This window comes from Rhinolophus hipposideros, assembly GCF_964194185.1.
Source record: "Rhinolophus hipposideros genome assembly, chromosome: 11".
NCBI classification, from domain to species: domain Eukaryota; kingdom Metazoa; phylum Chordata; class Mammalia; order Chiroptera; family Rhinolophidae; genus Rhinolophus; species Rhinolophus hipposideros.
This window is the reverse complement of record NC_138057.1, coordinates 9,018,240-9,030,497: the sequence shown is the minus strand read 5'-3', so window position 1 is coordinate 9,030,497 and position 12,258 is coordinate 9,018,240. Positions and strand designations below refer to the sequence as shown.

At 47.6% G+C, this 12,258-nt stretch overlaps 1 protein-coding gene across 1 annotated transcript in view; it reads right to left on the bottom strand.

Annotated features, from left to right (window-relative positions):
• Positions 1-12,258, bottom strand: part of LOC308504725 (uncharacterized protein) — a gene marked incomplete at its 5' end in the record, with an annotated part of 66,639 nt that overhangs the window by 23,913 nt on the left and 30,468 nt on the right. Inside the window, one exon of the mRNA XM_081065911.1 lies at positions 1,971-2,065. Within this exon, the coding sequence (XP_080922037.1) occupies positions 1,971-2,065 (95 nt within the window). The remainder of the gene's footprint in view (positions 1-1,970; positions 2,066-12,258) is intronic.

Genomic DNA, 12,258 nt, shown 5'->3' with positions numbered 1-12,258 from the left:
CTCTGGTTAAAGAACAATGTAGTTAATTTTCTGAATGATTCACATAAACAACTTAGTTACATTAAAGGACATACAGGATAAGGTATTGCTCTTTAACTGAAATTAACATAAAGTACTCAGGCTGCATCAGTGAACTCTTTTCCTATTTACACTGCTTACATCTCTAAGGAGATATAAAGTGATATATGCTTATTTCTCTAAGGAGAAAACCTACAGAAAGTCCAGTAAAAGGAGTATGGAGGGTTTGAAGGCAAGAAAGTTTCATTTTAGTTTTAACTGGGCTACAGTTTCTTAAAAGGTCCTTTTCATAAGATGGTTTTGGTGACTTCCTGTGAGAAACTGAACTGCACTTGTTTTCCTCCTGGCTCTGTCACAAACTGCGTTTTCCTTGGCAAGTCACTGAACCTCTCTGGTCCGATTTCTTTAAAGCTTTCAAGAGTCAGAAGCACACAGCCGAGGAAACTCTTCAGGATCCATCGTTTTGGGATTCTGTGAGGTCAGGATAAGTCAATAATGTCACATGGACACGTGTGAGAGCAGGAGAATGTTGTAAAGAGAGAAGAGACAGGAGCAGGGGAACATTGAGCAATAGCGGAAAAACAATTTCCACCTGGTGTCTGGTTGCCACTTACCCCAGACCTCATCCTCACAAACTCTCCCACAAAATGACCTTCCTTGGGCAGTATACTCCTGGGCCACCCCAGCTCACCCCCAACTCAAAGCTGACCCAAATCCTCCACTGTCACACCAGTGTGGTGGCTACAGTACCGTGGCAGTATCTCCAAATCCAGGCAGAGGGTTAAAAACTTCCAACTGCAAATTTAGGCCCTGCTGCTTCCTGTGTTGTTTTGGCTCAGCTCTGAAGCTCTGGTGAGGAGAGTGAGAACATTCCTGTTCCTGAAGCCCTCCCGATTCCTACATCACAGGAGCTGCTTTGTTCTAAATAAATGTTTCCCAAACTCTGGGACCTGGCTCTGGGAAACAATTCTCTTTAGGGTCACAAATCTTAAACTTTTGGAACTCCTATAATTTCAGACGTAAAACACAGACAACCTGCCAGTGCAGGAAAAGCTAGGAGCCTCTGTCTGACCTAAGGATTCTGAGACACCAGAAATTCCAAAATACATCTGACAGTGCTGGGAGTCCATTCACGTTCACATTCACTTCCAATTTGATTCGTGGATGTCAAGTGCTGTGAAGGATGTAATGATGGTTTTAGGTAGGTGTGATATTTAGATGAATCCTGACATTTAGAGCACACTTGCTCCTAAGTCGGAGCTCCCTCACCGCAAGGTTGTGACCAGAGCATATCGCTCCACCAACCTGAGCCTCAATAGTTTTCTTGTATTTTAATGCGGATGGTTACGCCTACCTCATATACTGGATGTGAGGTTTACATAAGCCACCCAGTGAACAGGCAAAACCTAAGTGTTTTCTGAACACAATGGCAGTTGTAATTTACTCAGTTGGCTATTTGCTTCATAGGCGAGAACCTCTCAAAACGCAATTATTTTTCCATGAGAAACCGGACTGACGCAGGTTCCTGCTGTCGGCCCTGCCCACAGGTGACAGAGCTGGACTCTTCCCGGGCGTCTCAGCCCCAGAGCGCGTCTCTCACGCACACTCACCGCCCGCGCTGTCTGGCTCTCACGGTCCCATTATAAACGCGCTTTCCCCTCCTGCCGCTAATCCCGGGTTTTCTCCCGTCCGGCGGCTGGCGGGCCGCGCACAAGGTCCCCGCACCCCGGCCCGCACCGGGCACCTGCTCCTGACCGGACTCAGTCCCATCGGCGCCCCGGGAACCCGAAGGGCCGGGTCCCCCCAACAGGTCCCGGCGGGCTCTGCACTGAAGACCCCGCCTGGGGGGTTCCCGGGTCCTCCCGTTCCCTCCTCCACAGACACAAGGCCCCACGCGCTTCAGGCTGGTCTCCAGGTCTGTGCCCAGATTCCCCACCACCCCGCGCTCTCACTTCAGATGCGAATCCTCCGCGTCCGCGGTTTGGCGAGGTCCACGAGGTGTTGTTCTCCAAGCGACCAAAGACCAAGGAGAAGCAGGGAGGCGGGACTAGGGGTGTACGGGAGCGGGGGGGGGGGGGGGGGGAGCGCAGCAGACCCTTCCCAGGGTCCTGCGCGGCCGCCAGTTCCACAGAAGACTACATTTCCCATACAACACCGCTGCCGCTTATTTTCGCGATTTAGCAACCTTTCCGCTTCTTTACCTGGCTGTTAAGATGTTGCCCTTGACCTTCTCTCTTGCCCCAGGTAATCTCAGGATGCCCAAACGTTAAGGGTTAAATTTGAAGTTTGCCGCCACATACAAAGCGTCGTTTCCGAAAAAGAAAAAAACAGAACAAAAAAAAGCACCCAATTCAATAAGCAACACCTGCCAAAGGCATTGGTTACAATTGGGGAAAGCTGGATATGCACAGGGTTATTGTTTAATGTAAAAATAATAGTGAAATAACAGACGAAAACATACTGGTTTTAAAAAGGCTCTCATAATTAAAGTATTTACGATTAAGATGATATATATTTTTTAATTTATTTATTGGGTTGACAATTGTTAATGAAATTACATAATTTCAGGTGAACAATTCCGTATTAGATCATCAATAAATCTCATTGTGTGTTCACCACCCAGAGTCAGTTCTCCTTCCATCACCATATATTTGATCCCCCTTACCCTCATCTCCCTCCCCCCACCCCCCTTACCCTCTGGTAACCACTAAATTATTGTCTGTGTCTATGAGTTTTTGTTTCTCGTTTGTTTGTCTTGTTTTTGGTTTATATACCACATATCAGTGAAATCATAGGGTTCTCTGCTTTTTCTGTCTGACTTATTTCGCTTAGCATTATATTCTCAAGATCCATCCATGTTGTCACAAATGTTCCTATATCATCTTTCCTTAACGCTGAATAGTATTCCATTGTGTATATATACCACAACTTCTTCATCCATTCATCTATCGAAGGACATTTTGGTTGTTTCCATGTCTTGGCCACCGTAAACAAAGCTGCAATGAACATTGGAGCACACGTGTCTTTATGTATAAATGATTTCAGATTCTTTGGGTAGATACCCAGGAGAGGGATTGCTGGGTCATATGGTAATTCTATTCGTAATTTTTTGAGGAACCGCCACACTGCCTTCCATAGCGGCTGCACCAGTCTGCATTCCCACCAACAGTGTATGAGGGTTCCTTTTTCTCCACAGCCTCTCCAACACTTGTTGCTATTTGTCTTGTTGATGATAGCCATTCTGACTGGGGTGAGGTGATATCTCATTGTGGTTTTTATTTGCATTTCTCTGATGATTAGTGATGTTGAGCATTTTTTCATATGTCTATTTGCCATTTGTAAGTCCTCTTTAGAGAAATGTCTCTTCAGGTCCTCTGCCCATTTTTCAACTGGGTTGTTTGTTTTTTTGTTGTTGAGTTTCATGAGTTCCTTGTATATTTTGGATATTAGACCCTTATCGGAGGCACTGTTTGCAAAAATCTTCTCCCATTCAGTCGGTTGCCTCTTTATTTTGTCGATGGTTTCTTTTGCTGTGCAGAAACTTTTAAGTTTCATATAGTCCCATTTGTTTATTTTAGCTTTTACTTCCATTGCCTTTGGAGTCAAATTCATAAAATGCTCTTTGAACCCAAGGTCCATAAGTTTAGTACCTACGTTTTCTTCTATGCAGTTTATTGTGTCAGGTCTTATGCTTAAGTCTTTGATCCATTTTGAATTAATGTTGGTACATGGTGACAAATAACAGTCCAGTTTCATTCTTTTGCACATGGCTATCCAATTCTCCCAGCACCATTTGTTGAAGAGGCTGTCTTTTCTCCATTGTATGTTTTTAGCTTCTTTGTCAAAAATTATCTGTCCATATTTATGTGGTTTTATTTCTGGGTTCTCAATTCTATTCCATTGGTCTATGTGTCTGTTTTTCCGCCAATACCATGCTGTTTTGATTATTGTAGCCCTGTAGTACAAGCTAAAGTCAGGCAGTGTGATACCTCCAGCACTGTTCTTTTTTCTTAAGATGGCTTTGGTTATTCGGGGTCTTTTGTGGTTCCAAACAAATCTGATGATTTTTTGTTCTATTTCTTTTAAAAATGCCATTGGGATTTTAATGGGGATTGCATTAAATCTGTATATTGCTTTGGGTAATATGGCCATTTTAACTATGTTGATTCTTCCAAGCCATGAGCACGGAATGTCTTTCCATTTCTTTGTGTCATCTTCAATTTCTTTCAAAAATGTCTTATAGTTTTCAGCATATAAATCCTTCACATCCTTGGTTAAATTTATTCCTAGGTATTTTATTCTTTTTGCTGCAATTGCAAAGGGAATTGTTTTTTGTATTTCTTTTTGTGAGATTTCATTGTTAGTATATAGGAATGCAATGGACTTTTGTACGTTGATTTTGTAGCCAGCAACTTTACTGTATTCGTTGATTGTTTCTAACAGCTTTTTGGTGGAGTCTTTAGGGTTTTCTATATATAGTATCATGTCATCTGCAAAGAGTGATATTTTAACTTCTTCATTCCCAATTTGGACGCCTTTTATTTCTTTCTCTTTCCTGATGGCTCTGGCAAGGACTTCCAACACTATGTTGAAAAGCAGAGGTGATAGGGGACAGCCCTGTCATGTTCCTGAACGTAGAGCAAAGGGCTTCAGTTTTTCACCATTAATTATGAGATTAGCTGCGGGCTAAGATGATATTTTTGTAAATTTATTTAGAAATTTTTCAGGAAAATCAATCAGACAAAGCAAATATGGCAAAATTATTAGTTTTTTTACATACAGGAAATGGGTGTAGATAAATGCGTATTATGTGGTTTTCTGTGTGGCTTGAAAATTTTACAATACAAAGTGAAAAAGGAGGGAGGAGAATATGGATACTACCTCCATGAGTATACCTTTCAAATTCACAGCTGCCATGAGATTTGGAAGTTCACAGAGATATCTCTTAGGAATAAGGCTGTGAGGTGGGAATAAAATAATTAAAATTGGAGCACGGCAACATGTAATTCAGGGTGTCATGGGGGTCTCTGGTCCCGCTACCCCCATAAGAACGCAGGGCATGTTGTGGGTAAAAAGGAACACCCACGGAGCCATACATAGGGGAGTCATATCACTATATTCTCACTGGCGGCTAGGCTGGAGACACAGGAAGCAAGAGCCACACTATCTGCATCCTGCCACCCACTTCTCTGTGCCAACCAACCTCACTTGCTAACTGCAATCTGCCATGCTAACTGCAATCTGCACTTTTTAGCTCAGCCACCATCTTCTTGCTAGCCCCCATTTTCTACTAGCGTATCCACGGCAGTTATATTAGTGGCCAATGGCTCACTGGTTAAAGCTGACGGCCAACTAGCCACAGCTGATGGCCACCCAATCACAGTTGATGGCCATTTACTACCTGAGCCAGCACCTTTTCATGTGAGGCTAAGAGCCTGGAAACTGCACTCCTGGCTCTGTACCCACACTCCACCCCTACGGGGTCTCGCCTCACAATCTACGTGACAGGCATCTTCCGCGAGGGGCCTTGTGCCATATTAACCTACAGGCACCTACAGATGGAAAGAAATAGCCTTAGGAACCAACAATGGCAAATCCCTTCCATCTGGGAGGATACATGCTAGCTTTTTGTCCTGGGAAAGGAGGGTCGCTGCCACTGGCACCTTTCCCGGTTTATGGTACCAGACCTTTACGGCAGTGCTTTGGGTCGCTTCGTAGTTGCAACATGTAACAGAACAGGGACCCCATAATAGGCCATAGGGAGAGCACATAGGTGCCCCGCATAATCATCCCAGTATCGGGACCTCCGTATACTACAGTCACTTGTGGTGGCCACTCTGCCACCACCCCTGGCGTCACTTGCAAATCATGAGTCAAACCTGCCCCCCATGGGGCTATCAGGCCCAACCATCGACAGTGGGGGCTTTTGACCCACCAGGGCCAAGTCCATTGCTGCCTTTCCCGTGCTTTCAAGCATGTGAGTGCTGGCAGCAAAATGTTTCCATTTCTGCCGTAGCCTAGCTTTAACAGAATCTCACTTGTGGGAACCTTTAACTGAATGGGACCGGCCCTCTGGTGCAACACAGCTTCTACTGGTGCAGGCCCTCCTTTCTGTGGTCTCTCATTCAGGATTCTCAAGACGTCCCATGGACGCGAGGCCCAGTCACACATCGTGTGATGGTGTTTTGACACCGGAGACCTTGCTTCAAAAGGCCGTTGTAGCGTTCAATCATGCCAGCTGCTTGTGGGTTATATGGGGTATGAAACAAGCATTGTACATCCATCCTGGCAGCCCAGTGCTGCACTTCTTGCCCCGTAAAATGGGTACCCCTGTCACTTTCAATGACTTGGGGGCGCCCATAGTGGGCACACAGCCATGTAAGAGCGACGACTGTATGCTGCTGATCTGCAGCCGGACACGGCCTAGCAAACATCAACCCTGTAGCAGTGTCTACTGCTATGAACGCATACATCGTATTGCGGGCCTTAGGCAGGGGTCCAATGTAATCCATTTGCCAACGAGTGAGGGGAACCCTCCCTCGTGTAATTTGATGTGTCTCCCAGGGGAGCCTCCGCCTTTGGGGGCTGCCCTGGGCACAGACGGCACAATCATAGCAGGCATCTGCTACTCCTGCCATTTCAAAGGCAGACCCCAGCGTTTGCTCACCTGCCACATGGTTTAGCTTCCAGCGTGCTGCAATTTCCTATGCAGCCAATGGGCCACATCAGTGGCAGGAGCCTGTTATAACCATCGAACCTGTGCTAGGGCATGTGCTTCATCATTACCTGGGGACACTAAGGGGGAGTGACCTGTGACATGCACTAGGGTCACCACCTTTCTCTGCCCTAGGTCCCAGAGGTCCTGCCACATGGATTGACCGCACAGTGGACGGCATCCTACCAACAAGTTTTGGTGTCTCCACATGGGGAGCCACAACGTTAGGCCTTGGAACACCGCCCAGCTGTCAGTACAAATAACTAGGGGTCTGGGCTCGTGACTGATTATCATCTACACAGCTCGTAGCTCAGCCCACTGGCTACTCTGGCCCATCCCAGTATCAAACCAAATGGTATCTCTTTGGGGCTGCACACCAATAGCCATTCAAACGGCTGCAGCTCCTCGGCTAGAACCATCAGTAAACCAGGCATCCTCAGGTACTGGAGGATGTCCTTCTTTGTAGGGCGAGGGCTCCAAGTCCTCCGCCTTGGGCAGAGCGTTTGGCTCAGCCTGGGCTACAAGCTCCACAGGCCCCAAGATCTGTCGTAGTTCTGTGCTAAAAGGGGTTGAACTAAGGGTACTACATTGCTCCAAGGAAGCACCCCACTTGGCGAGGATGGTGGTCTGTTGTCGCGTCCCACACAACAAGGGCAGTGAGGAGGCGAGAAAAGGCAGTTTGGGTTAAGTTTTTAAGAAAGAAACAAACAGAGACTTAATGCTGTTAAATCTCTCAGAAGGCCAGGGGTCTCTCAGTCTCAGAGGACTGGAGCCCCGAATAAAGCCGACTGGAGCCGAAGCACAAGGTCCCACGATGTCTTACCTAAGGTATGTATCTTTTTAGGGACAAGTCTCTCATATTGTAACAGCTCTGTAGAGATAAGTGGAGAGAACTGATCTTTGTTGTCCTTATGACTTCTCTCACAAACAGGTGCAAGGGAAAAGCCAGAGCCGGCAACAGACTTTCCCAGGCAGGGGGAAGGGGAGGCAAGGCCCCTTCCCGTATTCTTTTAAGGTAGCTCATTATGGGTCCCCACTCGGTTCCGCCTGGCTTAGGTTGTATCTCCCATGAGATATCTTACCCATCTTTGGCTGCAAACCATTTTTGGGGACCAGACAGAGAGACATAAGATGTAAACACAAGGATGGAAGAGAGTCCCAGAAAGGCACAATCTCACAGACTCTTCTTTCCTTAAGGAAAGACATGAAGGAACAGTTGGCTAGGCTGTTGTGTGACTACAGTCTGTGCCACCCACATTTTGGGTCCCTAAGTCCACGTACGGACTCACTCCTGGACAGCATAGGTTGTTCGAACCAACACCCGTGCCGTTCCTGTGATGGCTTCTGTGGCCACTAGGGTTGCGTACACAGCAGCCAGCTGTTTCTCTATTAGAGAGTAGCGGACTTCCGCTCCTTTCCACAGTTGGGACCAAAATCCCACTGGCAACCGGAGATGCTCCTGCCATTGCCAGAGGCCCCAACCGGACGTGAACATTAAGTTCAAATGGGCGACCAGGGACCACTACTTGCAGAGCCTGTGCCTGTTGCACTACCCGTTTCATGGCAACAAAGGCTTGCACTATAGCCTCTGTCCAATCCCATGAGGCCCCCTTTTTTATCATGTTATATAAGGGCCTTGCCATTTGTGCTAAATGGGGTATAAACACCTGCCAATATCCCAGCAGACCCAAATACATCTGCTGCTGGGAGACCTTGGTCGGCCGGGAAAAGGCTGTATTTTGTCAATAATCGCCTCAGGTATGACCTTTGTCTTACCCGACCACACAACACCCAAAAACTTGACGGATAAGCCAGGGCCTTGGACCATTTCCTCATTCACTGCCCAGCCACGTGACTTCAGTGGCAGAGAAGAGAGGGAGCTGCTTGCTCTAAATCTGAAAGAGAATCAGATGTTAGTAAAATATCATCAACATAATGAAACAAGGCCACAGAGGACGGGTGACCCCACTGTGCCAAATCCTGGGCTACAAGCCCATGGCAGATAGTGGGGCTCTGCAAGTATTTTTGCGGAAGGACTTGAAAAGTTCACTGCCGCCCGTTCCAAGTAAAAGCAAACTGCTCTTGACACACGGGTGCAATGTCAATGGAGAAAAAAGCATTGGTCAAGTCCACTACATAGTGATATGTCACCAGGCAGACAGTCAGACCATCCATCAAATCGTGTATTGAAGGCACGGCAGCGTGCAAAGGTGGCATCACCTTATTAACTCCCTATAGTCCACAGTCATTCGCCAGGTCCCAACTGGCTTCTTGACAGGCCATACTGGGGAGTTAAAAGGACTGTGCGTCGGCCTCACAATATGTGCCTTCTCCAATTCCAATATTGTACGACCAATCTCCTCCTGTCCTCCTGGCAGGTGGTACTGTCGCACTGTAACCACGCGCCAGGGCTGTGGCAACACTTGAGGAGGATGGTGAGCATGCCCACGTGTCACCGCTTTCACCACCCGGATCCTGAGATGGAACTCTCCCACCGATGCCTGTAAACTGAGTCCACTAATAGGATATATTCCAGAATGGGGGAGACATACACCTTGTAGGTACGAGGGGGAAGCCTTCCTATACCCAGTGGTAAGGAAACAGATCTTACAGTCACAGTATTTCCCCCATAGCCATCAATGCAGATTGCTGGTCCGGGGAACAGTTCTGGGTTCCCATAAACAAGACTGCAGTCTGTGCCAGTGTCAACTAGGGCCAAAACCCTCTGCACATTAGAAGGGGACCAATGTATGGACAGTTCCATGTGGGGCCTCCGGTCCCCGCTTGTCTCCTCTGATCGGGTACCTTGGCCCCACCCCTAATCAAGCTGAAAGGAGTCGGCCTCAAGCTGCCGCAAGAAGTCCTTGAGGGACACGGGTCTTGCTTTCTCGGACTCTTCCTTTAGGCTTCGCCGGAATTGCTGTTCCAGATGCAAGTATTTCCAAAGTTCCAACAAGAGTGCAATGGGTTGTCGGTCTATTTTCTTCCGATCGACCCCTGCTGCCTCGAGATCACGACACATCTGTAAGCGTGTTACTCTCTGAGGCCCGCGACCCCGCCCCTTTACTTTTGATTTGGGCTTCCAGGTCTTGACTGCTCTGACCTCCTGTCTTAACTTCCTTTGCCGCCAGCTTTCAACATCTCCTTGGCCATGGCAATGGTAACTTCATGGATCCGTCGCCCCACACAGGGCGTAAGAATGGCAACCAAGGATCCAAAAGCACTCGCAGGTGCAGTATCCAAAACCAGATCTCTCATGCTGGTTGTAAAACACTCATCATCCGGCCCCTGCATATTAGGGTTGAAAATAGCATGTCTCATACCCATTTCACAGATGATTTGAGTAAGTTCCGCATATGACTGCCATGCACTCACAGTGTCTGGCACCTCGCCAGTCTGTTCCCATACTGTGCGTATCACAGCAGTGAGCCACTCCATTAGAGAGTCGTTGCCCCGGTCGTGGGCCAATCTATGGCAGTTCTGTAACCTTTGTCACAGGGACGGATGCACTGTCACAAAGGCTAGCTTTTCCATCTCCATTGCCTGGAGAGCAGAGAGCATTGTCTGCCCCCTCATCCCATAAACAGTAGCCAAGCCGAGACTGGCTCTCCAGGGTGCTGTCGGGACCGCCTCCCCAGCTCCTGCAACTCAGTGGGAGTGTAAGGGGTGTAGGTCGTGAACTCAGTCTCAGCTGGGTTGCCGGCAGCAACGCCCCTGGGGCCCAAAGGTTGCTCACGTTTTATCTTTTGCTTCAAGATTGGCCGGGCTTTGGGGTTGGGAGCTACATTGTCTCTACTCGCTTTCTCCTCCTCTGCCTCAGAGTCTCCACCATGGGGCCCCTCTTCTAACAGGCAGACCCGAGCTTCTAGCGCTTCCAACCTGGACACCTGGTCCGGCACCTGAGCTATTTCATTAAGCGTATCTTCCATGTTGAGACTCAAGGCCGTCAGGAACATCCAGCCCACGCGGCCGGCTGTAGCTTTCGCCTCCTCCGGCAACTGCTCAGCTAGAACCTGCAGGGTCCGCTCTACGCTGGCGGGAGAGCCATCCATGTCCTCCCACCCCTCCTCGGGGGTCCAACTCCTGAGAACAGTGGCCAACGGGCACCACACACGGTGTGGGGGCCATCTGTCCTCCTGTCCAGAGTCAGATGCCATTTCTACCTGTCCAGAATCTCGCTCGCCACTTCAGGTGTCTGAGTGGATGGTGGCCTCGGTGTAAGACGTTCACAATCCTCGGAGCCTACAGCAGCAGCAGATCACCAAAAGGAAGTCGACGCCTTCCATGGCCAGGAGGGTGGTGTGCCATGTGGAGGCTTGAGTCTCCCAGGCAGACTGCGCCTTCCATTTGTGGTGTCGCTCCTCATGGGCCTCCCGAACCTGAGCTTTTACAGGTATAAAATGTTCCATTACCCCTCTGGGTATTCTGGCCAGCGCCGTACACTGTTCTCTGCACCATTGTTCTCTCGCTGGTTCCAACCCAGCCACAAACGAGAATATAGTGGTATGACTCCCCTATCTATGGACCCATTGGTGTTCCTTTTTGGCCTCATAATATCCTGTGTTCTCATGTGGGGAGCAGGACCAGAGACCCCACATGACACCCTGCATGACAAGCATATTTTTGGTAAATATGCATTATTTATAGCATCAATTATTTCTTATGACTGATAGATTTTTAAATTGGACCTTACACACTGGAAGAAGAAAAAGAATGGAATCCTCCAGAAGTTAGTGCAATCTATGAGAACACAGCATAAAGCTTTACTCCTGACATTAAAGAGAACTTGAATAAATGCCAGTTTTCGAAACACCACGTTTCTTTGCCAAAATTCAGATTCTTATCTCAAAATGTTTGGTCAACGTGTTTTCTCTCTTTGACATTTTTTTTTTATGTTTTAATCAAAAAGAGCCATTGAAAATATATTTGGGACAGAAATATTGATTAGAGAAGCACTAAAAGACAAAGCAGTATCTCTCACACATTAATACACAGCTGTTGTTGGGGCGGCCCGAAGGCCCAGTTGGTTAGAGTGTGGGCTCTCGGCAGCAGGGTTGCTGGTTCTATTCCTGCATGGGATGGTGGGCTGCCCCCCTCTGCAACTTAAAAACTTAAAACAGCAACTGGACTTGGAGCTGGACTGCACCCTCCACAACTAGATTGAAGGACAACAACGTGGAGCTGATGGGCCCTGGAGAAACATACTTTTCCTCAATATTACCCAATAAAATTTTTTAAAAATCATGAATTCTTACTTTAAAAAAAGTACATAAATCTTGCTAAACCATTGAACAATTTTACTGCAACAATACAGGTCCGGAAAAAAGGGAAAGTGAGAGGTAGAATATGCCTGAGCTGGTGTTCGGACCAGTGGGCCAGAGAACCTTCAGTCACCTCCTTAGGGAAACCAGGCAGGCCCTGGGACATAATAGGGCCATACCCACAGCCCTCACATAAAATAAGTAAATTTCAATATTTAAATATTTCTATATTACTAGTTCTTCACGGAAACATAGGTTTTTACA